Source organism: Brassica napus, chromosome A4 (assembly GCF_020379485.1).
Source record: "Brassica napus cultivar Da-Ae chromosome A4, Da-Ae, whole genome shotgun sequence".
NCBI lineage: Eukaryota > Viridiplantae > Streptophyta > Magnoliopsida > Brassicales > Brassicaceae > Brassica > Brassica napus.
In genome coordinates, this window is record NC_063437.1 from 897654 (window position 1) to 921801 (window position 24148).

Consider the following 24148-nt stretch of genomic DNA (forward strand, 5'->3'; position numbering starts at 1 on the left):
CACAAAAATTCAGATGTACTGACCAATGCTTGTGTCTGTTTATATCGGTCGGTCTAAGAGAAAGCTGGAAAGCAAATCCAAGCATATAACAACAAAACACGAGAGTTTTACATTGTCTTATACTTTGTTTCTCTTCCAAACCCAAAACCTATGTTGTCCGAATTACAAAAAGAAAAACCACCAAAAGAAGAAAGAAAGAAACTCTATGCGTCTTGTTGCAATTTATTTTAAGATAATGAGACAATGTTGACACAAACCCTTATACAGGATGATAGTCTGATGATCTTTTAAGTCTCTTAGAAGAATGACTTGGCCGCATCAACGACAGCTTCCACAGTGATACCAAACTCCTTGTAGAGCAAAGGCGCCGGTGCGCTAGCCCCAAACGAGTTAATACCAATAGACTTCCCTTTCCCTCCAACAATCTTCCCCCACCCAAAAGTCGAAGCCGCTTCAATACTAACTCTAGCCGACACACCAGACGGCAAAACACTCTCCTTGTACTCATCCGTCTGCTCATCAAACAGCTCCCAGCAGACAAAAGACACAACTCTAACGGTCTTGCCTTCTTTCCTAATCACCTCTGCAGCCTGCGCAGCGATCTCCAGCTCAGAGCCAGTCCCAATCAAGATCACATCAGGTTTGTTCCCAGTAGAGTCGTCAGAGATCGTGTATCCACCCTTGGCAACTCCTTCGATGGAAGTCCCCGGAAGCTGAGGAAGCTTTTGCCTAGACAAAGCCAAGATAGACGGCGTCTTACGCTTGGTGACAGCGATCTTGTACGCACCGGCCGTCTCGTTTCCGTCGGCGGGACGGAACATGAGCGTGTTGGGCATGGCGCGGAAGCTGGCGATGTGCTCGATGGGCTGATGGGTCGGCCCATCTTCTCCAAGACCAATGGAGTCATGAGTCATCACGTAGATCACTCCAGCTTCGGACAAGGCTGAGATTCTCATGGCACCTCTCATGTAGTCAGTGAAGACGAAGAAAGTTGCGCAGTAAGGGATGAGACCGGGGCTGTGGAGGGCTATGCCGTTGCAGATGGCTCCCATTCCGTGCTCCCTGACGCCAAATCTAAGGTTTCTTTCCTCGGGTGTGGCCTTTTGGAAGTCACCGGAGGCTTTGAGCAGTGTCATGTTGGATGATGCGAGGTCAGCACTTCCACCGAGGAAACCGGGGACAACTTTGGCTATGGCGTTAAGACATTGCTGTGACAGGTTTCTTGTGGCGTCGCCTGGAGACTCGGGTGTGTATGTCTACACATTTATAAAAAGCAAAGATTAGTCCTGGTCATATTATCCAAAACCCGTAAACCGAACCAAAACCAAAAAAATGGAACCGAAACTGGACCGAAAATTTACAAAAACCTGATCGGTTCCTATTTCTCAAAACCCGAATAACCGAAACAAACCGAGAACCGAACAGGTAGCCCGAACATTGAAATATATAAAAAAAATTGATTATTTTAAAGAAAACGAATTACCTAATATTTTTTCCAACTCAGGTTTTTGGGATTTTTCAGTTTTTTAAGCTTTAAATCCAAATCCGAACTGTTTTTTTATTCGTTTCCATTTCGGGTTTTAATAGAAACCCGACCTGAACCCGACATAACCCGAAAAATGTCTGGTTCCTAAACACCCCCAACCCGAATTATCCGAACCAACCCAAAACCCGAAAGCCCAGCATTAGCAAAGATGTTGTAAGACCCCATTTCTATAATACAACGGGACTGTTTAATATATAAAGAGAGTTTTACTTACTGGTAGTGCCTTCTCCCAGCCAGCAGGTAATTCACCAGTGATGATAGATTTCAACTCTGCAGCTTCCTCTGGATACTTCTTTTCATAAGCTGCAAACGTTGCATTCCAGTCAGATTCAAGAGCTTTGCCTTCAGGCGTGTGACGGCTCCAGTGGCTAGAAAAAAAGTGAAAAGCAAAGAGTGAGTCCATAGCCACCAAAGTAAACAGATAGCTTTTGTTTAGTGTTACTACTTACCTTTTAACTTCCTCAGGTACTTGGAATGGCTCATAAGGCCATCCGAGGTTGTTTCTAGTAGCCTCAACTTCCTTCTCACCAAGTGCAGCTCCATGGACACTGTACGAGTTCGCCTTGTTTGGAGATCCATAACCAATTGTAGTAGTAACCTGATACAAGTAAGATGTTAAATAAACCAATACCAAAGGTGTTTTAACTAACAAGTGTTTGATAGCTACTATACCTTAATCAAAGTAGGCTTGTCAGTAACCGTTTTAGCTTCCTTAATAGCAGCACGGATCTCATCATACCCAGTGTTACCATTCTTCACCCAGATAACATGCCATCCAAGCGCTTCGAAACGCTGGTCAACATTCTCAGTGAACGCAATCTCAGTGTCTCCATCAATGGAAATGTGATTGTCATCGTAGAACGCAATGAGCTTCCCAAGTCCCCAGTGACCAGCTAGAGAGGCTGCTTCGTTTGAAATACCCTCCATCTGACAACCATCTCCAAGGATCACATATCTACACAATCAAAATACAAAACAATCAGAGCCTATTACAAAACATGAATGATGATATAATTAATAATTTCAAAATATTACGTGTAGTGGTCGACAACTTCAGCATCAGGTTTGTTGAACCTAGCAGCTAAATGCTTCTCAGCAAGAGCTAAACCAACAGCATTCGCAATCCCTTGTCCAAGTGGACCTACATAGCAACCAAATACATAATAGACATCAAAAAACTTATTCATTTCACAGAACCCACAAGCTAAAGAAGATAATCAAACCAGTAGTGACTTCAATCCCAGGAGTCTCGAAGTTCTCAGGATGTCCAGGTGTCTTGCTTCCCCACTGTCGGAAACTCTTCAAATCCTCCTCCTAATCAACAAAGCCCAACACTTTATCAGTAAAGTCAACTCCTTTATTGAAATTACAATAAAAAAGAATGAATCTTTAAGATCACTGACCAAAACGCTGTCGTATCCAGCGAGGTGAAGCAACGCGTAGAGGAGCATACAACCATGACCAGCAGAGAGAACGAACCGGTCACGGTTAAACCAGTAAGGGTTCTTGGGGTTATACCTCATGACCTCATCGTAGAGAATGTGAGCCATGGGAGCACATCCCATGGGAAGACCAGGGTGACCTGACTTGGCCTTCTCCACCGCATCGATCGCCAAGAACCGAATCGAGTTAACCGATTTGTCAATAATAGACGAATCGGTACTCGTCTCGAGGGTCTCGACAGCCGCGGCGCGGACGAGGGGGCGGATAGATCGGAGCTTGGTCATCGACGCGGCGTTGCGGCGGCGAGAGGAGGCGGAGGCGCGTGAGAAAGATGAAGGTAGGGAGATGCGTTGGTCGGAGCCATGGAGAGAGATGGCGCGGGCGAGGAGGGCTTGAGAGAGAGCGAGGGAGGAAGTTGAAGCCATGGTTGGAGAGAAAGGGAAGCTAGTGGTGAAGGAGAGATGTAAAGAGAGACTTCTCTTTATGAGTGAGAGGATATTTTTTTAAGCCAATCATATAATATTCGACATCTCTTCGCGTTCGGTAAGAGACAAGAAGATCAAATCTGACCGTTTAATTACATCAAAGGGTGTTATCGTGGCCGTTGATTGAGGCTAAGAGTTTAGTGATCCTCTATGCCTTACCACAATTTTTATTTCCTCTTTGGATATTCCGCCATGATAGAATATTTTTTTCTTTTCATCCATATTTTTTTCTTTTAATTAAAAACTAGATCTTGATCCGCGCATCCGCGCGGGTTTTTATTTTCATTTATTTTTATATAAACATTTTGTTTTCAATTCTACATTGGTATATATTAATATAATTTTATCGTATATTTTTAAAACATAATAATTTTATCATATATTTTTTATTGAATTGGTTGTTTCCAGATCACGTTTTTTTTTTCTAGAAAAAGATTGATAATTATTTAATTCCTATAATGTAGTAGACATATTATTTAGTTCCTATAATCTGGAAATTGAGTTATTTAGATCTATAATAATGATAATATTAAAAATTAAATGTAACATGACTTTCTAATAATAGGTCCATTAAGTCCATTTTTTAAAAAATCACACATGAGTCAAAATTGTGACTTCTATTTTAATATATAAGATAATAATGTGAAAAATACAAAAGACAAGAGTATATTCAAGAATATATATTAGTTGTGATTAGTAGAATTAGTAGGATATAATTGAGTCATAAAATTAAGCGGGATAGAAAAACGAATTTAAATTCATTTTTCATTTTTCGGCATGATAGTAGAAAAATTATTTAAGAAAATATTTATAATTGTTTACGAACAGAAATATTTGAATTCTTTTTAAAATTCAAAAGACGATAAATTATAAATATAAGTGGTTATATATGTTGAAACCACCTCGAATAAAGGGCAATTGTCAATAATAGCACCTTTTGAAGTTTATATCTCAAAAATAGCACTAGAATGAGAAAGTCACAAAAATGACATTCATTAAAGGGTAAAATATCCCTAATACCCTTGGTTTAAAATTAAATAAACAAACAAAAATAAATAAAAATAATAAAAAAAAATAAAAAAAAAAGAATTTTTTTTTATAGTTTCAGATTATGTGTTTTCAGATTCGAAATTTTTATATTTTTTTTTTTGAAATTTTTTTTTTCGAAATTTTTTTTTATTTTTTTTTCAAATTTTTTTTTTATAATTTAAAAATACTTTTTGAAACTGTTTTTAAAATTTTTATTTTTTATTTTAGTATTTATTTTTTATAAAATTTTAAATCATAATTCCAAAACCCCACCCCTTTAACTCTAAACCCTAAGGTTTGGATTAATTAACCCAAGGGGTATAAGTGTATATTTACCTCTTTAATGAAACCTATTTTTATGACTTTGAGCCTTGAGTGCTACTTTGGGAACAAAAGCTTGGTTTGGTGCTATCCTAGTCTTTTTCTCTCGAATAAATTTAAAATGTATTGAATTTTTAATTTTTGATTCATTTCCAAGTTAAAATAGATGATTTATCTAAATAATTTAAATATATTAACATATATTTATAAATTCAACATGATATTAATTTTATATAGGAAAGTTTTACCAACGTTATCTAAGTAAAATAGTGAAAAACTAGAGGAATATTTAGTTTCACCAACTTTTGCACCTCTGATTATAACAAGAATCCTAACCTACTACCAACTCTGGTCTTGGTGAACTTGTGATAAAAAGCCCGGTTCAAAAAGTATGGTTCAAGCCCAAAAATACATTATGGGCCTTAAATGGGCTTAACGAACTCATCGTCTTTATTTTCTGTCTTTTCGCACGGATCGCTCTCAAAGGCTTAACGCCCGCCTAATTCCCAGTCCCGAGAGAACATTGTCGGCGAACATATTCATCTCCGGCGAGAGCAATGGCAGCTACGGAAGACCAAATCTCGCCGGCCAAAATCGAAACCGAGGCGGATGCGGTGAAACTAGAAGAGGAAGAAGAAGAAGACGACGAGCACGATTCGAAGGAGAGAGTACTACAGAGATACTTCCTACAAGAATGGAATCTCGTCAAATCCCTTCTCGACGACATCGTCTCGAACGGCCGCGTCGTCGTTCCTTCCTCCGTTCAGAAGATCCAATCAATCGTAAGCTCCCTCTCACTCATCTACTCTAATCGATTGATTCCTCTTCCCACGTTTGTGTTTGTTGTAATGTAGATGGATAAGTACCAGGAGCAAGGTCAACTAGTGGAGCCTTACTTAGAGAGCATAGTCTCTCCACTGATGCTGATCATCCGCTCGAAAATATCTGAGCTGGATTCAAGATCCGATGAGATTCTAAAAATAGTCAAGCCTATATGCATTATCATCTACACGTTAGTCACTGTGTGCGGTTACAAATCTGTAATTAAGTTCTTTCCGCATCAAGTCTCCGATCTTGAGCTCGCCGTGTTGCTTCTTGAGAAGTGCCACACCACGAGTTCTGGTTCTTCGTTGAGGCAGGAGAGCACTGGGGAGATGGAGGCTAAATGTGTGACTCTCCTGTGGCTTTCGATCCTTGTGTTGGTGCCGTTTGATATTTCTTCGGTTGACACGAGTATTGCGGAGGATGAGAGTTTTTGTGTGGGAGATATTGCTCCTCTTGTGTTGAAGATTTTGGGGTTTTGTAAGGATTATCTTTGTAGTTCTGGACCGATGAGGAGGATATCGGGGTTGCTGCTGTCGAAGCTTTTGACGCGTCCCGATATGGGGAAGGCGTTCACAAGGTATGTAGTGATCAACATTAGTGCTTCAGCTAGCTTTGAATGATTGAGTTCACCAATAAATGGATGAAGTAATATTTCTTTGTTGTATTGTGGCGTTTCCGTTACAGTTTTGTGGAGTGGACAGATGAAGTTTTATCTTCTAAGGAAGATAGTGTGGTGAACCACTTTCGCTTGCTTGGTGTGATGGAGGCTCTGGCTGCCATTTTTAAGGTTTCTTTCTTTTTGTAACTTTGTAGTTGTCTACTATGCTTTCAGTAATGCTCCATACTGAACACGCTAGACATATATAGATGTCCTTTTATGGCTAAAAGACCTATATATGTCAGGAAAGTAAATATCGGATTTGATTTGAATGTTTTGATCTTGTAGGAACTATTGCTGGTTTTTATTCTTTTGATAATATGATTTCTTAAGTTTTCTCGTATTTTTCATCTGGATCTTATATGTCTACTATCGTTGGCAGACTGCTAGCCGGAAAGTGTTGCTGGATGTGCTTCCTACGGTTTTGAATAACGTGACCGTGCTAAGCAAATCAAGTGCAGCAACTAGAAGTCCTCTGCTTCGCAAGTATTTGATCAAGTTAACTCAGAGGATAGGGCTTGTTTGTCTTCCTCATCGCTTACCTTCCTGGCGATATGTGGTACGTACCTTTTAGCATGTATAATAGAATTGCAAATAGCAACTGGGGTTTTAATAGATTTTCTGTTTATACCGTAATTGACATAATCTTGTCCTCAATTTAGTTATCTGAAGCTTGTTTATAAAATTACCATGCAGGCTCGAACCGCCTCCCTTTCTGAAAATATATCTACGGGTCCGACCCAGAGATTGGCGCCTGATCATGCTGGTGCTGCCGTCGCACAACCAGAATGTACGGATGACCAAGAGGATGAAGATATGGATGTTCCTGAAATCTTAGAAGAGATAATTGAAATGCTACTCTCTGGTCTGAGGGACACGGTATGTTTTTGTTGGTTAAATACTACTGTTACGCTGATAACTAGAGGTGGTATCCCAACTTGTACAACTAGATGGCCACATGATAATTTGACAGCTATAAATATCTTTTAGCTGGCAACTGGCAACCGGACAATCTCACATGTTACTAGTATTTACTGTTTTCTGAACCGTGTAGGATACGGTGGTTCGTTGGTCTGCTGCAAAGGGTATAGGTCGTGTATCTTCACGGCTAACATCTGTTCTTTCCGAAGAGGTTCTGTCATCTGTATTGGAGCTGTTTTCACCAGGAGAGGTACTCATCACTTACATCTGGCAGCATGGCTTGCATACAGAAGGCATTACGTAGCTGACTACTATTGTGATTTTCATGATCTTCAGGGAGATGGTTCATGGCATGGGGGTTGTTTGGCTTTAGCCGAACTGGCTCGTAGAGGGTTGCTGTTGCCCAGAAGTTTCCCACAAGTTGTCCCAATTATTGTGAAGGTCGTACTATATACAGTGCACATGATTACTTAATTTTCTAGTCAACGCATACAAAGCAACATCACTCACGCAAATATGCAGAAGCTCTATGGATTTACATCTAAAAATCATGTACAGGCACTCCATTATGATGTCCGGAGAGGTCCGCACAGTGTTGGATCTCATGTGCGTGATGCAGCGGCTTATGTTTGCTGGGCATTTGGGCGTGCCTATTACCACAAAGATATGAAAAACGTGCTGGATCAGCTTGCTCCAGATTTATTGATAGTGGGTTCCTTTGATAGAGAGGTATTAATGACTCTTTTAACTATAATTTGTTTATTTGCCGTTTCCTGATTGTTGAAGAATTGTGTTTTTGTAGATCTCCTCTATCGTCATTGCATAAAGTTTTTTGATTTATTTTACTAGGTGAACTGTAGAAGGGCTGCTGCCGCTGCTTTCCAAGAGAATGTTGGAAGGCAAGGAAACTACCCTCATGGGATTGACATAGTGAACATAGCTGACTATTTTTCCCTTTCGTCTCGGGTGAACTCTTACCTTCAGGTTGCTGTTTCCATTGCTCAGTATGAAGGATATCTCTATCCTTTTGTGGATGAATTGCTATACAACAAGATCTGCCACTGGGTATGGCTTTGTTTGTTATTGTCCCAAATCATTGTTCCTAGTTGTATCTTCCATAATATGATCATTATTCAATCTTATGATTTCAGGATAAAAGCTTGAGAGAACTCGCTGCAAAAGCCCTTGCTGCTCTTGTTAAGTACGAGCCTGAGTACTTCGTCAACTATGTGCTGGAGAAACTGATTCCTTGTACCCTTTCAACTGATTTGTGCATGCGCCATGGTGCCACATTGGCAGCTGGAGAGGTTGTGTTAGCTGTGCACCAGTGTGGCTATGTCCTTTCTGCTGGTTGGTACCACCGCTTTTTTAGCTTTGATTTTTCTGGCATCTTTACATATGCAAGTACAATTCATTTTTAGTAATATGGGAACCGTCTTGGAATCTAGACCTTATCATCGTAGATTTCAAACGGTCTTCACCCACGTTCGAGGTTCATTTTCTATGGGAGGTGAAAATTAATAAGTTAGATGGGTTGTATCATTACCTCGTAGCTTAAGTGTTCCTGGTGCACTTAATTTTTACAGATAGTCATAAGCGTATTGCTGGCATTGTCCCTGCCATTGAGAAAGCACGCCTTTACCGTGGAAAAGGGGGAGAAATAATGCGACTGGCTGTCTCACGGTTTATCGAGTGTATCTCGTCATCGCATGTGGCATTATCTGAGAGAACCGAACGGATCCTGCTTGATACCCTCACTGTGAATCTAGGACATCCCAATTCTCAGATACAGGTATCTATCTTTCTAATTGTCATCAAGTTATTTATTTATTTTATCCTGTTGACAAGTTTCACTTATTATTCAGAATGCAGCTGTCAGTGCTGTTCAACAGCTTGTGCAATCCTATCTAATTGGCAATGATAAGAAAGCTGCTGATTTAATATCAAAACACCTGAAACATCTTACGGACCCAAACGTAGCTGTTCGGAGAGGTTCTGCACTTGCACTAGGTGTTTTGCCGTATGAACTATTGATTGCAAAATGGAAGGATGTAGTTTCGAAGCTCTGCAGTGCCTGTATGATAGAGGTAAAGAAGACAGCATGTGACTCTAGTACATCAGTCGCCATATTTTCAAAAAATAATATGAATTTGTGACTTCGATGGATGATTTTGTTTTCCCACCAAGCAGGCGAATCCTGAAGATAGAGATGCTGAGGCACGCATGAATGCTGTAAAGGGACTCACATCCGTGTGTGAGACTCTTACTCAGCCAAGGGCGAGTGATCCTGAAAACGATGACCTGTCTCTTTTCATTCTTATCAAGACTGAAGTAATGGATACTTTACTGAAAGCTCTTGATGATTACTCAGTAGATAACAGAGGTGATGTAGGTTCTTGGGTCCGTGAAGCTGCAATCCATGGGCTTGAGAAATGTACATACATTCTCTGTAAGAAAGCCGGAGATCATAACAACGATTCGTTCTCTTCGCTTTTTGATTCAAATCTCGCAAACCGTTTGATTGGAGGTATTGTGAAGCAAGGAGTAGAGAAAATGGATAAGTTGAGAGAAACAGCTGCAAAAGCTCTTCAAAGGATTCTGTATCACGAAACAGTAACAGTCCCTTTCATACTTTACAGAGAAAAACTGGAAGAGATTATTCCCAACCAAGAAGGCCTACGATGGGCGGTAAGCAGAACCTGAAGCCTTTGGTTGCTTCTTCGGTTTCAAACGGTTTATCTAATATAGTATAAGTTATTGTATATCCTTTTGTAGGTGCCGACTTTCTCTTTCCCACGTTTCGTTCAGCTGTTAGGCTTCCCTTGTTACAGCAAAGGGGTGATGTCTGGATTAGTAATCTCGGCTGGAGGATTACAAAAATCACTTAAAGAGGCTTCATTCTCTGCATTGCTTCAGTATCTGGGGGAAGGTGAAGCTAATGAACAACGATCAAAAGAGTCTGCAATGTGCGACGACATCCTCTGGATACTGCAGGAGTACAAGAAATGTGACCGAGTTATCGTACCCTGTCTGAAGGTAAATACACTACCTTCATATATTAACTTCTAGCCTCTTAGCCTTCTTTGTGGTTGTCTTTAAAACTTTTGTTTTTACACAGACAATTGAGGAGCTCTTGGATGAAAAGATGTTTCTGAATCAAGAGGTTTGTCTTAGAGTTTCACGTCTTTGAACTATATTGATCCTTAAACACATTCCACAACTTACCTTTTATTGCAGGCTTATACGCTGAGTTTCTATAAGGGAGTTGTGGACTCGTTAGCCATCGAACTCAGAGCGTCAAAGATATTCGCAAAGTTGGAGGCAGGGGTTGTCATACTTGGGTATATTGCTTCAGTCTCGGAACCCATCAGCAAACAAGCCTTCTCTCAGCTTTTATCATTCCTTGCTCACCGATACCCAAAGGTTCATGTCTCACTTACCTCCATCTCAAACTCTGTTTAGAAAAAAAATTATCTTGGTTACATCACATGACTTCTTTTGTTTTTCACGTGGCCAGATCAGAGAGAAGGCGGCTGAGGAAGCCTGTCTTGCGCTCGTTCGAAACAAAACCTTAGTAACAGAGGACAAGATTGAGAGAGTGAAAGATATAATAACTACGCCTTGTTGGGAAGCTGGCATGGAACTAACCCAATCTCAGAAGTTGGAGTTGTGTGAATTGGCTGGTTTAGAGCATGGAGTAGTGTTCAGGACCAGAAGCAGAACGGTGACTAAGACCATGACGGCTTCGGACGAGAATGCGTCTTACTCAGCTCTGGTCGATTCCTCTGGCTTCTGATTGAGTAAGCATATGCATGCATTGTCCTTGAGTGATTTTGAGTACTATATTTTTCTTTTGTTTCGTTTCCAAGGTGATGAAATTTAGTAATTTAAATGTATTATGATGTAACATTCAAAATAAGTTATGAACGCTTTTGAAATTGTGTGGGTATAAGAAGAGGTGATTCTTTTTACTTGTTTTTCCTTTCTTTTTGATACACCATGCGTCGGTAAAACCCATTTACTCCGCACATTGGATTAGCGCGAAAGCGTTTGTAGTAATTTTCGAATAATATTAAGGTTTTCGACTAATATTAGGGAGTGGATCAATTGTCTATTACCGTACATAATTGTTAATCACTTAGACCGAAGTTCAAATCCAGACTAACCAAATAATAATAATTTAGTTTCTATCGAGAATCGAACTCAAAATTTAAATGAATATATGCTGAACCCAAAAAAAAATACAATTAAATTACTACCACTTAGATTTTTTTTACTTGTTGTGGTATAAGGAATTTGTTCTTATTATGGTGTAAGAGTACAATAGTGGTAGATTAGAAAGTACAGATAACTTTTGAGTTTTCATGAGGTATACTAGATCAAATCATTGTCTTTGTGGTCAAAACCTTCTGACTAAATTTGATGTTGAGAAAAAAAAAATGGTGCGACGTAAGAAGTAAGAACCGATAGACCCTAATCGTATTAACACGAACCACAGGTTGGATAAAGCTTGTAGGTCTTTTTCCTCAGCAGAACCTTTAAAGTCTAAAGATACTCTCAAGACGATCACGTTAGTCTAAAGTATACTTATATTTTATGGTCTTAAGTATGATGAGTATCGAATAATTGCGCCTGCTAAAGGAAAGTGGGTATGTAAGCCTATAACTATTTTATGGAATAAAGCTATCATCTTTCAAGGCAGACACTACGGGTCACTAATCAAATTATTAATTATACATCATAGCTAGATGAGAGACTATGTTGGCCACTTCGAGTTTTTTTCTTCCTTTTGATCAACCAAAAATAATCAACAAGGTAACGGATATGTTCCTACAGCATAAGCGAATTAAAAAAAAGAAGTCCCACTTGAATCTTTTATCTCGAATCGTGTCTTCTTTATATCAATCTGCAAATCAGCATCATTAAACATAAGATTATGATAATTCTTAAACACTCAATTAAATTCGAATCTTATTAAAAATGGGTGATTTAAGTTTATCATGTGAGGAAGGCAAGTATACTTACGCGTGTTGTTTTTGCAGAGGGAGAGGAGGATAACAAGAATTGCTAATCCAGCAATGACTCCTACGATGATCGCAATTGATTTACCCACGTTATCTCCGTTTGTTGGATCTTATATTACGAAAGTAAGATTAGTTTAGAAAGATCTTATAGTATGTGACAAAAGAACATAGGATAAGACCATAGTATCAAGCTAAGAATTAGAATATCTAAGATGTTATGACTTTTCTACTGTGTGATATCGATCAAGCTATAAAGAATAAATACAATAAAGTTGGAATTGTGGACATGGGTGGCTATGTCTATAAAGAAAAGAATATTATATTAGTATAGTTATATAATATTTTGCAAACAACATTCTTTTCTGACCAATCATATTATAATCATGATGCTCGAATTTTTCAACGAATTGTTCAAAAGATTAATGGTGTCTTTGCACAAAGAAAGATTAAAAAAAGTTATGATTTCTTCAGCTTTCTCGTGCAACGAAGCAACTAGACTCGTGATTTTGCGAGCGGCGTGTTTTCAAACTAGGTCATATTCTCACACATTTAAATTAAATTTATTACAAGTTGTAATAATCATGGCACTAAAGTATAGTTCATGAAAAAATAACCAATGAACTCATTACGCAGTTAATACGTAATAATTCAAATTTAAATTAGTGTGCATGCATGTCTAAATTGTACAGATGAAAAAAAGGGTGTTAAAATCCATGTTTTAATTAGTGTTCACGCCTCTGTCATGTGTGAGTTGTAAACGATAAAATATGTTATGTAATGAAGAAATTGAATTTATGGACCGACCTGAAGAGAAGTCATAGTAACCAGAACCCCAGTAATGAGCATAGCACTGAGCCAAGTAAACCTCAGCTGCAACCGCAGAGCCACAAAGATTCTTTAACTTCCCAACAGATTCCGCCAGACAAGCCGTACAGTCACTAGGACTCAAGTCACCAACACACTGAGCGTAACCTTCGACCAAACCGGACCGGCTCACTTTGTAACCTAGTTGAGTCGACTCAAGATCCGACAACACATCGTCTCTCCGTTTAAAGAAGTCATAGTCATTCTCAACGCTCTTGGTACTACACTTCTTGTACCTAAGACTCGTGTCTTGTCTCCCAAGAAAGTCGTTTGTCTCGTAGCGTAAGAAACAGCCTTCGAGCTGGAGAGAAGCACCGTAAGAGTAAGGACATAGGAGAGTGATTTGGTCGACGGAGTTTTGGATACATTTTGAGCAGTCAGAGTGTCGGAGATCTTCGCGGCATTGATAAAGACCGAAGACAGCGGCTGACGAGGAGGAGGAGGAGGAAGAGTCGTTGCCGACGGCGAGGCTGTTGAAAGAGGCTTCGGAGGAGGAAGTGACGACGGAGGAGAGGAAAGTGTCGCGGTTTGATTCAAAAGGAGTGTTTGGTGTGTATTTTTCCGGTGAACATCCACCGTAGATGAAGATGTGAGATTCTGATGATGATCTTGAGGAGGATGATGAGTGGAAGAAGAGGAAGAACAAGAGAGAGACGAGAAAGAGCATTCTCATACTTTTATTCTTTTTGATGTTCTTTGTGATTGTTTTCAAATGGTTCTTGCTTTTATTGTATATTCCTAGTGTTTAACTTTAATTTATTATCCCCAGTTTCAAAAACTGGTATAGGCGGCTAAACCGTAAATTTGTCATATTCAAAACAATTTTTCTATAACAATTTTTAAGAATCTCGGTCTAGGCAGTGTCTAACCTACACTAATCTCATATAAAACGTCTAGTTAATTACTGTATATATATAGCGATTTTTAACATTATTTTGTATTAATGGTTTGGGTCTCTAAGAGATATGTGGATATGTCTAGAACGGATGATGCAAACCAAGATAAGCTTAGAACTCGATAATCTTAATTATGACATGTCAATTGGCATATAAACATTCGCTTGTAAGTAAGTTGTAACGAATCAATACCAAAAACTCGACAAATTGGATGAAAGAATTTGGTTTATTATTTGAATAAACAATAGAGTATTGCGTGAAATGATTTAGACATGATTAAAGAAGGTTTGTGTTTTTGGGTGCCATTTTCTTGAGACTTCTTTTGTGCAATGAGGGTCCCGTTTTAATCATGTCCTTTCAATTAGTATATGTTCGCAAGATCGATTCCATCACATACATATTCTCATCATGTTATAGTGGAGAATTTTTAGCTTTTTAACCGGAATAGAAACAACTTTAATTTATTTAACTAGATATTGACCCGCACAACCGTGCGGATGTTTATTTTGACATATATATATGTTGAAATTTTGTTTTTACATCATTAATAGTATATCTATACACATTAACCATATTTTTAAATTTACATATGATTTTTCATTTTTTATAATTTTATAGTTTACATTTTTATCATGCTAGATCCAATTCACACCGTCAATTGTATTATAACTTGTTATTATATATTTATTTTTTGTTTGAATTTGAATATTAGGAGAATTAAAATAGATTTATTTCAATAAATATGTTAACTATTTTATATTTAACTCGTATATTATTTACATAAAATATTTACAAATAAATACCCTATTAAAAATTATAAGTAATAAGGATAATTTTATTTTAAATCTAGGAATATATTCACATTTAATGCAATTGAAAAAAATATTACTATACGTGAAATATAAACATTTTGTATTAGTTACTTACCAACTTGAAAATTCGGTAAATGAGAGTATATATCCTTTACGATATTTGTGTTAGATTTGAACAGATTTTATTTACTTTCAACATTTTAGTTTTATAAAATATGGATATTATTGCGATATTTATGGTTTGTAGTTATTGGACTTTTATATGTACGATATAATTTTTTTCTTTGAAAACTAAAGATTCCCATATCTTATGACCAGAATATATTAGATTTTTAATTTTCATGTAATTCACCATCTTCATCTTCTCCAAATGCTTACTGTGTTTGGTTTAGAAAGTGATGATATTTCTCATGTCAAAGATAGCAGTATTGTAATTCAAGGCTAACGACATTTAAAAATAATGTTTTCAATTTTCAGAAATATATGAATTGAGCAATATGCATGAATATATGGAAGAAATTTCTGCATATCAATGGTAAACGAAGTTTAACACATCATTGTTGAAATATGAACCGATCAAATTTTGGTACAAATATGTACATAGTGCCACTATAAATCATGGATGTTACTCTCTACATGTACATAGTGTAAACTTTATTTGAATGTGTAAACTAAGGAAAATGACAGAGACATGAATTATATGACTCTAGATCAAGATCAAAAACTATGAAAATGTTTATCAGTTGCAATATATGACTCTAGATCAACTTTCAAAGATAAAATTATACGACAATGTTCATTACATTTTTATATGAGTATGACAATGCACGTTCTATTTGGTGAATATGAATATAAAGGTACATAAACCTTGATGGATGTTTATATTATGGGGGTATCATTAAATTAATTAGTTATATTAATGATAGGTCAAATTAAAATGTTAAGGATTTCTAGTGGTGGTCCATTTTTAAAAAATCACACATTAAAAGAGTCATGACTTCTCTTTTAATAGAATAGATTCTTGACCAAGACCGAATGAATTTTTCAATCGAATAGTAGTAGTTCATGTAACGTCTTTTTAAGTTGGTACTTGACCCATTTTCACATCAACAAAAGAGCGATTTGTTATCCATCTAACCGTAGAGTGAGCTTCTTGGAAATTATTGCATTCGTTAAGATCTATGTTGCAAACTCGGTTTCAGCTTTTTCTTGCTTCTCTCTTGGTCACGCCCAGGCGTTACTTTGTCTCCACATACTCTATATGGCAAAGGTGATCTTGCGTTTTACACCATCTTTGGGTGACCATGAAGCCTCTACAAAGCAAGCAACATTATAGTCACTGCACTCATCAAGAAGCTAAGCAGAAACTTGCAAAACAAGGAAACCAAAGAGAAAAGAGTCATACCAAGTCAAGATATTTTAGGATTAGACAACTGGAGAGATATATAGGCAAGGTCTATGACAAGCGTTCAGATGGATCAAGTTCTTGAATTCAAGCAGTTATTGAAGTTTGGAGTGAGGATCGATTCCTTGGAACTCAAGAACCAAACCCTTTGTAAGTAAGAAGGATATATGAAGATATTGCGTTAAAATACATACATGCATACCGCTAGAGCCTAGAGAATTGCCAGACATGTTACAACCCCATAGAGCCCTACAAATAAATTAAGAAACACTTACATATTTTAGGAGTCATCGATACACATCTTGGTAGAAGAACTCAGATGGAAGTATATATGGTGTTCATCAAAATACTACTCTTAATAGTGTACCATAATAATATATCATCAGTATAGCTTACTCTGTTTTGTTGAGCTGGTAAATACAATTGGTGATCAAATAAATCTGTTAAATGTAGTCTACCATCTCCCCATTACAAATTAATTGGTAATTACAACAATCCAATCATAAACATAACTGAGATAGAACTTAAAAGGATACTCAAGGGAGATATGCCTGTTGGGCCGTTGAGCTGTGAATGAGTCAAAGCCCATGTTTTAAAGGTTTGTTCATCATTTTTTGACAAGCTTTGTCCACTATTCTACATTTACACTTGTTATTCTTTTTCTTTTTTTTTTTGAATAGACACACTTGTTATTCTTCACCTGCTCGTTCGTGATTGAACCATTTTGTATACGCTATTGTATTCCATGTTTAGCAAATATTCAATCAAATCAGATTCTTTTTTTGTTTTGACAGACCAATTAAATCTGATTTTATAATTATCAAAACTAACCAAAATCATGTTTTACTTTAACCAAAACAAAAAGTTGCATTACCTTGTCTAGTTTTTAGATGACTGAAAGACATTTTTCGGTTTAGTTTGGTTTGGTTACGAAGTAAAAAAGGAATAGGTTAACAGGTCGTACATCTAACCTGGTATATATGCCTTTGGAGAAGAAAAACTCATTGATTGTTACAGCCACTACTTATCCACATTACTTTCAACCCGATAGAATTTGGACCAATCTATAAATCATCAACTTGGCACTTCAACTACCAATCTAACCCCGAAGAAAATATGAAATGTCTCCCACGAATTTGCAAACTAATTGCTTTTCTGTAGATTGTTGTTTGCTTTTATATTATAAAAACACATAACTGAATATATATATATTCATCTCTGTCAAATGTTTTGTATAAAGGTCCAAAAACTGACTTGTTTAAGATCAAACAAAAATATACAAACGAATATTGTTTGTTTAATAAGCATGCATACTTGGTTCTTTTGTTGGTCCAATCTATAAACTGGAGAAGTGCGAACTTCCATACAAATAACACGTGAAAATCCTCGTTTTTATCCATGCTGAGTAGTAAAACACTAAACCAAGTCTTATGATTGCTTAGATAAACTGGACTAAAGTATAGGGATGTTAACTTAGGGTAAAATAACCCAGCCCAGCCCAACCCACAAATAACCCAACCCAGTTTATACCTAACCTGTAAAAACCCAGAAACATCAAAGTTGAAATCCAAACCCAAAAAACAACCCAATAGGGTATAGGTTTACCCATGGGTACCCAAAGTATTATCTTATTTATTTATAAAAATATCATATAAAATATTAATATCATTAATGTCAGTTTTAATATATAAACAAGATTTCACAATTTTATAGAAAAACTTGTTTTGGCGCAAAATCTCGTTTACGATTTTGGCGGGAAAACCCGTTTCCGATTTTGACGAAAAAACTCGGTTTTGCGGTTTCGGCAGGAAAATTCGATTTTCCGGTTTTGGCGGGAAAACTCATTTTGTGATTTTGGCGGGAAAACTCGATTTTGCGATTTCGGCAGGAAAACTTGATTTTTTGGTTTTGGCAGGAAAACTCGTTTTGTGGTTTTGGCAGGAAATTTGGGTTTTGCGGTTTTGGCGGAAAATTTGGGTTTTGCGGTTTTGGCGGAAAAACTTGTTTTTGCGGCTTTGGCAAGAAAACTCAGTTTTACGGTTTTGGCGGGAAAACTCGGTTTTGCGGTTTTCAGTCGGAAAACTCGATTTTAAGGTTTTGGCGGAAAAACTCGGTTTTGCGGGTTTTCGGTTTTGGCGAGAAAACTCGGGTTTGCGGTTTTGGCGGGAAAACTCGGTTTTGCGGTTTTTAATCGGAAAACTCGATTTTAAGGTTTTGGCAGAAAAACTCGGTTTCCGGGTTTTCGGTTTTGGCGAGAAAACTCGGGTTCGCGGTTTTGGCGGGAAAACTCGGTTTTGCGGTTTTCAGTCGGAAAACTCGGTTTTGTGGTTTTCAGTCGGAAAACTCAATTTTAAGGTTTTGGCGGAAAACTCGGTTCTGGGGTTTTGGCGTGAAAATTCGGTTTTGCGGTTTTCCGAGAACACTCGGTTTTGCGGTTTTGACGGAAAAACTTGGTTTTATGATTTTGGCGGAAAAACTCGATTTTGCGATTTCGGCAGGAAAACTCGATTTTTCGGTTTCAGCGGGAAAACTCATATTTTGGTTTCTGTGAGATAATTTATTTTTACGGTTTTGGCGGAAAAAACGTTTTTTGCAAATTTTATATAATTTAATTAAAATGGTGAAAATATAATAATATAACTGAAAACTCATGGGTACACCATTACCCTTTTATATTTACCCAATATAAATATGGGTTTCAAAATTAATACCCATGATCGACCCAATAAATTTTAGACGGGTAAAAACCTAACCCATTATTAGTGAGTTTGGGTAAACCCATGGATAATTACCCATGTTAACATCCCTACTAAAGTATAATCAAATCGCAAAGGAAACCAAGCATGACTATTCTGCTTGAGCCAACTTAACTATTATATTAATGGCTAAATAGATATAACATGTGAATATGGTTTTTCTTCAGTATTTTTGTATAAACTCTCCTTGATTCTTGGTGAATTCTCCACTATAAAATCGTCGCTACGTATATCGAAAGGGACTCTAATGGCGACGATCACTTCAATGCCAAAATGTCATTTTAGTAGCAGTTTCCCCATAACTTTTCCCAGCCTATATTCACCACAATTCAACATGAGCACGAAAGTATCATTGAATAACAATCATAAAGCCCCATTTAATAGATTGGAGAAATTAGATTATATACAACCAAAATTTCTCATTATAGTGTTTCCGTAGGTAAATCAAATCTAGAAGTCAATAATATCATCTTTGCATGTCGACTTATAAGTCTATGCACATTTTATGTTGGAGAACTTATGATCAAAAAATATATACGTGAAAGATATTTTGTGTGTGTTTCCCCTTTTTGAAAATTACAAACCAAATGAATTTTTAATGTGCGTTCAACTACGTGTATATAGAATTAGTGGGTTTAACAATGATAAATTATTGCGACTGATAGCAAAATCTTGTGTAGGTCCAAAAGATAAATTAATAGAATCGTGTTGAACTTTTTCTTTGGTTTTATCGTTTTCATAATTCACTTTTATAATTTTACTATCTTAATCATAAATTCATAATCACATCGTCCCACCAAACAAAAGCACTCATGCAACCACGGAAATGGAAAAATCTCTCAATTATTTACAGTTTAATACTAAAAATGTCACTTTCACATTATCACATATACATGCATTACATATCTAACAAAAAGGGTAAAAAAAAAAAAGCTAAAAAAGCAGTGAAAAAGTAATAAAAAAAGAAAATAGTAAAAAGAGCTCAAACTTTTTTCATCATTATCATCGTCTACCGTCTTTTTCCGCCGTCGTTATTGCCGGCGCCGGCTCCATGGAAATTTGCAGAACCCCGACCCGGATTCTATTCGGGTCTGTACCCGTTTGAAATCCGAATAAGGACAAGGGATAGTGATCCCACCTTCTTGACAAAACCCAAACTCTTCCTCTGCTTCTCTCAGAAGCTCACCGAACAGAGGATGGTTAAAGTAGACGATAGGCACCAAAACTCTGTGAAAGTCGCCGTCTTTTTTACCGACATAGACCGCCGAGTGGCCTTTCGGAACTGGGTCGGGTTTGGTTTGAACCGGTTCCTTCCCAATTGGTATGTATCCGGACTTTGATGGCTTACACCCGAGGAACCTGGCGCTGTGTGATGAGAGACTACGACCCCAGCTTATGAGCTTTGCGATGGCTTTTGGTTTGCAAACCGGCCGGTTCGGGCTTAACCGGATGTATCTTGAACGGCGGAGTCGGGTTTTCCGGAGGATCCATCTCGTGATTCGTTGAAACGGCCTTCTGATTTTGATCCCTCTTAACCTCCTCATCGATGAAAAACACAGAGTAAGGAGCAGAGGATACTCTGTTTCTGAGCAAATGATCAAACTTGTGGAGTTTCAAAGCTCTGTTTTTTTATCGTTAGATTGATCGGTTTAGATCATCAACGGTGGAGATGTGAGAATGGAGAAAGAAGATTTGGTTTTGTGGATTCTGTGGCTGTCTAAACGCTAAAGGGGAAAAGCAGAGTGAGAGGCAGAGAAGTTTAAATAGAGAAGGAGCCAAGAGAGATGATGATGAGAGTAGAAGACTTAGTCAAGCTATGGACGGTTGGATGATGAGAATGAATCTCAGCCGTTAGATTAGATTTCAGGAATAACGTCACGTTTTAGCTTTTCACACCTAAAAATTTCTCCATTTAGCTCCATAGCTTTAATTAAACGGCTCTAACCAAAGCATTTAGACACCATTTCTTAAGCATTTTCAACTTTAATTCAATTCCTAACTTGCGAATTTTATAACTAACTTTTGTCTAAATGCAGTGAAGAGGATGAGTCATGATGAGAGATTCAACGGACGGAACATATGTTGTTTGATGACAATTATGATGCCAACACACGTGTGATATCCACTTGGCAAACATCTTTTGTATCGATTAGGTAATAACACTCCCACAAGAGATGAAAACGCATCTTCTGCATAGTTTTGTTTTCTTATATATTTTTTATTTTACTTTTTTGTCATAGATCGATTTAGCTGCAACCTGCACGTTATGTTGGCAACAAGGTTTATTATAAAGGTTGTGTACGCCTGTACGGGTGTGTCCTTATTACAGATTCATTCATATGCAGACAAGAAACGCACAAACTAAAATAAAAACTGAAGACGGATCTGAGTTACAAACGTTTATTAAAACCAATTTGTGCTAACCTAATCAGAAGTTTTGGGAGTATTCCTTTATATATTTTTAGCGCCCCCAGGCTAAAAGATGATCACCGCCTGTATGCATAATTAAGTGCTTGATCAATTATAGATTAAATAGGGATTAAACCGGCCCTAACCCAACTAGAACTTGATACTATACATACTTATATCTATTACATATGCGTGTGGTTTTTGTTCATCTTATATTGAATTTGATGCATAGTGTTGTTTTGTTCAACGAAATTGGACCTGGTGTGTAATTACGCCATAAAATATGGTTTACTTGTGAGGATAATGTGTTTTAAATTTTTAATTTTCTATACGATGCTTTATAATACTAGTTGTATATTCAACAATTCATCGCTCCACGACTCCGTACTAGTCCAATACGTACACCAACATGAACGCAACACTCGCAGCTTCAAATCTATAGGTCCCATTTGACTCGCGCATGCCCAAATTTCAAACTTATTTTTTGATAAGTACCAAACTTCAAACTTCAAACCTAGCGTAATATTTTTTCTCACGAAAATATTAAATGAATGAATTGTTTTTTTCGACTAAAGTGGGTTTGAAGAGTTCGTCCCTGCAATGTTCTTGTATCTTCCTATCGATACTAAATCCCTTATATATTAAAAGAGAAACATTGTCAATAAATGTGTTCACACTTATATTGACACATGTCATGCTCACAATCATTTCAATTTTATTATGCTTAAAATTGCCTAATTAGCAAAATATGTTTCCAAGTTTGCATCTCATGTGTCCCTACATAAAAATAGTTTTGGTATATGACTGTTATCTTGCGATTAAAACTCCAACTTTAATATTTTCATTGATTAAAAACGTGAGAAGAATTGGTTGACTAAGTTGAAGAATATTTGTTGAGCTTTTTGTAACCGGTATGGTTATTCTCCTTCCTTCGAGCTTTCACGAGCTGTATATAAGCGAGATGAACTTGATGAAACAAAAAATCGAAATAAGCTTCTCCAACCGAAACCAGCATGGTTGTTCTCCTTCGATGTGCTGTCACGAGTAGTATGTAAGCAAGCTGAACTCGATGAAATAGCACATCGAAAGAAGCTTCTCCTACTGAAACATGCATGGTTGGTTTCCTTCCTTTGATATTTCACGAGGCTATACTTCATAAAGTGTAGAGTGGAAGAATAACATATAGCACTTCGCATTGCATGAGATTAACAGTCTGCAACAATAGGAAGAACATACTTAGCCGAAAAAAAATATTGAAAGTTAAGAGAATACATCATCAGACACTCATGGCGAACTACTTTGATGTGTGCCATTCCAAGAGGCGGGGTTTTAGGACATCGTGTGAGTGGATAATGGAGCAGCGAACTAACTAGAACAGTATGACCTCTCTTTGCCAGCTGGCATAGCACATCTAAGAGATCGAGAGATAGCCATGCATGATTGGAAAGTCTTAATTTTTGGAATGGCTATGCATGATATTATTGACAAATAGATGGTCAGAAGAATAGCGACAGAAACATGTAGGATAAAGCTCTACTGGAAAATAGATGGCCAGAAGAATAGCGACAGAAACCACCATATCGGATTCTCTCTTATAATATATAAGGGAAGTTAAGTCTGTGTGTTACTTCTTCATGTTTCATATCTTAATGTAATCTGCATGGAAAAAATTGACGTAAATAAGTCTTCCCTCCATCTTTCAGAATTGAATACTGTAATTTACTCCATGAACCATCCATATAGACTATGCAACAGTAAGTAGTAACATAGCTTAGGTTCTTAATGGTAGAGTGACTGATCTTACTATCAATTATCAAATTGTTATTTTGAACGTGGTATATTTGTCATTTTCATTGTTATTCAGTTAGTAATGAACCTAAATCTGCCAGAACTATTATTCAAGATCACAAGAAACAAGATGTGTAATCCTTTCTAACTATACACATATTATTGATGAGTTATTTTTGTCTGCTCGATTGATGAGTTATTCGTCAAAATTTGAAATGTATCTTTTTAAAATATGTTTCAGTTTGCTATTTAAGATGCATCGTTAAGAAACATCCATCAGGTTGTTATTCCTAGAGTAGTGAACCATATCAAATTTGTCATTTCTCATTATTATTCAGTTAGTAATGAACCTTAGGTTGTCAACTATGATTTTACATAGCTGAAACTCACTCGGGTTTGTCTTGGTCATGGTAAACAATACTTTGTCTATATTTTTCTAAATATAATCGTTCAAGTTTATTCAGTTCGTATTGAACATCATGTTCTTTATTATAAACAACACAGCTGAAATGGATTTGTCTTAGTCATAATAAACAAAAGATCTGTCTGTATTTCTAAGTTTAAACTGGTGTTAAAGAACATATGAGTTCCGTAAGACAACTCGTGTTCAATTACATTTCATGGAGTCATTTTTTATGTGTTACAAATTGTATATGTCGTTTATTATGTATAAATATGCGACATCTAAAATATTTTTGTTATTGTTAAGATTACTTGGAGAAGCGTCTAACATTCAATGTGCCTATGTGTCACTGTATATCTTATGAGTCAATGAAATCCCTTTAGCTGTTTAGAAAAGTAATGTCAATTTTTTGCCTACCAATTTAATTTAATTATATACAAAATAGATAAATGTGATATTTATATTTACTTACCATAAAATGATAGTAAATAAACAAGAATGATTTGTCTACCAATTTAATTATATTGTTAATAATTAATTTTCTTCAATTATTAATTATATAT

General features: G+C 36.8%; 4 protein-coding genes across 4 annotated transcripts; 1 reads left to right on the top strand and 3 right to left on the bottom strand.

Annotated features, from left to right (window-relative positions):
• Window positions 1-65: 65 nt before the first annotated feature.
• Window positions 66-3489, bottom strand: LOC106445048 (transketolase-1, chloroplastic). Its single transcript, XM_013886530.3, has 7 exons — window positions 2950-3489; window positions 2770-2860; window positions 2582-2687; window positions 2219-2501; window positions 1996-2144; window positions 1761-1914; window positions 66-1256 (listed from the first exon to the last, which is right to left on the bottom strand). The coding sequence occupies exons 1-7, from the start codon at window positions 3412-3414 to the stop codon at window positions 297-299; spliced, it is 2208 nt and encodes a 735-aa protein (XP_013741984.2). The 5' UTR covers window positions 3415-3489; the 3' UTR covers window positions 66-296.
• Window positions 3490-5297: 1808 nt separating this feature from the next.
• LOC106445049 (tubulin-folding cofactor D-like) lies at window positions 5298-11199 on the top strand. The gene is made up of 17 exons (XM_013886531.3): window positions 5298-5606; window positions 5679-6226; window positions 6334-6436; window positions 6690-6866; window positions 7004-7186; window positions 7362-7478; window positions 7565-7669; window positions 7787-7957; window positions 8078-8293; window positions 8380-8578; window positions 8815-9020; window positions 9094-9315; window positions 9419-9916; window positions 10004-10264; window positions 10347-10391; window positions 10466-10651; window positions 10746-11199. Exons 1-17 carry the CDS (start codon window positions 5382-5384, stop codon window positions 11022-11024), a joined length of 3741 nt encoding a protein of 1246 aa, XP_013741985.2. The 5' UTR covers window positions 5298-5381; the 3' UTR covers window positions 11025-11199.
• A 715-nt stretch (window positions 11200-11914) lies between these two features.
• LOC106445050 (plasmodesmata-located protein 8-like) lies at window positions 11915-13902 on the bottom strand. Its single transcript, XM_013886532.3, has 3 exons — window positions 13057-13902; window positions 12254-12361; window positions 11915-12134 (listed from the first exon to the last, which is right to left on the bottom strand). Exons 1-3 carry the CDS (start codon window positions 13787-13789, stop codon window positions 12130-12132), a joined length of 846 nt encoding a protein of 281 aa, XP_013741986.2. The 5' UTR covers window positions 13790-13902; the 3' UTR covers window positions 11915-12129.
• Window positions 13903-19812: 5910 nt separating this feature from the next.
• On the bottom strand, window positions 19813-20758 carry LOC106449087 (auxin-responsive protein SAUR36). Its single transcript, XM_013890894.3, has one exon. The coding sequence runs from the start codon at window positions 20527-20529 to the stop codon at window positions 20017-20019; it is 513 nt and encodes a 170-aa protein (XP_013746348.1). The 5' UTR covers window positions 20530-20758; the 3' UTR covers window positions 19813-20016.
• Between the last annotated feature and the right edge of the window lie 3390 nt (window positions 20759-24148).

Excerpts from the sequence above, each read along its gene's own strand:
- LOC106445048 (XM_013886530.3), bottom strand. The coding sequence starts at position 3,414 with ATGGCTTCAACTTCCTCCCTCGCTCTCTCTCAAGCCCTCCTCGCCCGC. Across the intron at positions 2,861-2,949 it reads CTGGATACGACAGCGTTTTG|GAGGAGGATTTGAAGAGTTT; the intron begins GTCAGTGATCTT and ends TTTGTTGATTAG. Across the intron at positions 2,688-2,769 it reads TGGGATTGAAGTCACTACTG|GTCCACTTGGACAAGGGATT; the intron begins GTTTGATTATCT and ends GTTGCTATGTAG.
- LOC106445049 (XM_013886531.3), top strand. The coding sequence starts at position 5,382 with ATGGCAGCTACGGAAGACCAAATCTCGCCGGCCAAAATCGAAACCGAG. Across the intron at positions 7,187-7,361 it reads TCTCTGGTCTGAGGGACACG|GATACGGTGGTTCGTTGGTC; the intron begins GTATGTTTTTGT and ends TGAACCGTGTAG. Across the intron at positions 10,392-10,465 it reads AGATGTTTCTGAATCAAGAG|GCTTATACGCTGAGTTTCTA; the intron begins GTTTGTCTTAGA and ends CTTTTATTGCAG.
- LOC106445050 (XM_013886532.3), bottom strand. The coding sequence starts at position 13,789 with ATGAGAATGCTCTTTCTCGTCTCTCTCTTGTTCTTCCTCTTCTTCCAC. Across the intron at positions 12,362-13,056 it reads TTACTATGACTTCTCTTCAG|ATCCAACAAACGGAGATAAC; the intron begins GTCGGTCCATAA and ends TCGTAATATAAG.
- LOC106449087 (XM_013890894.3), bottom strand. The coding sequence starts at position 20,529 with ATGAGGAGGTTAAGAGGGATCAAAATCAGAAGGCCGTTTCAACGAATC.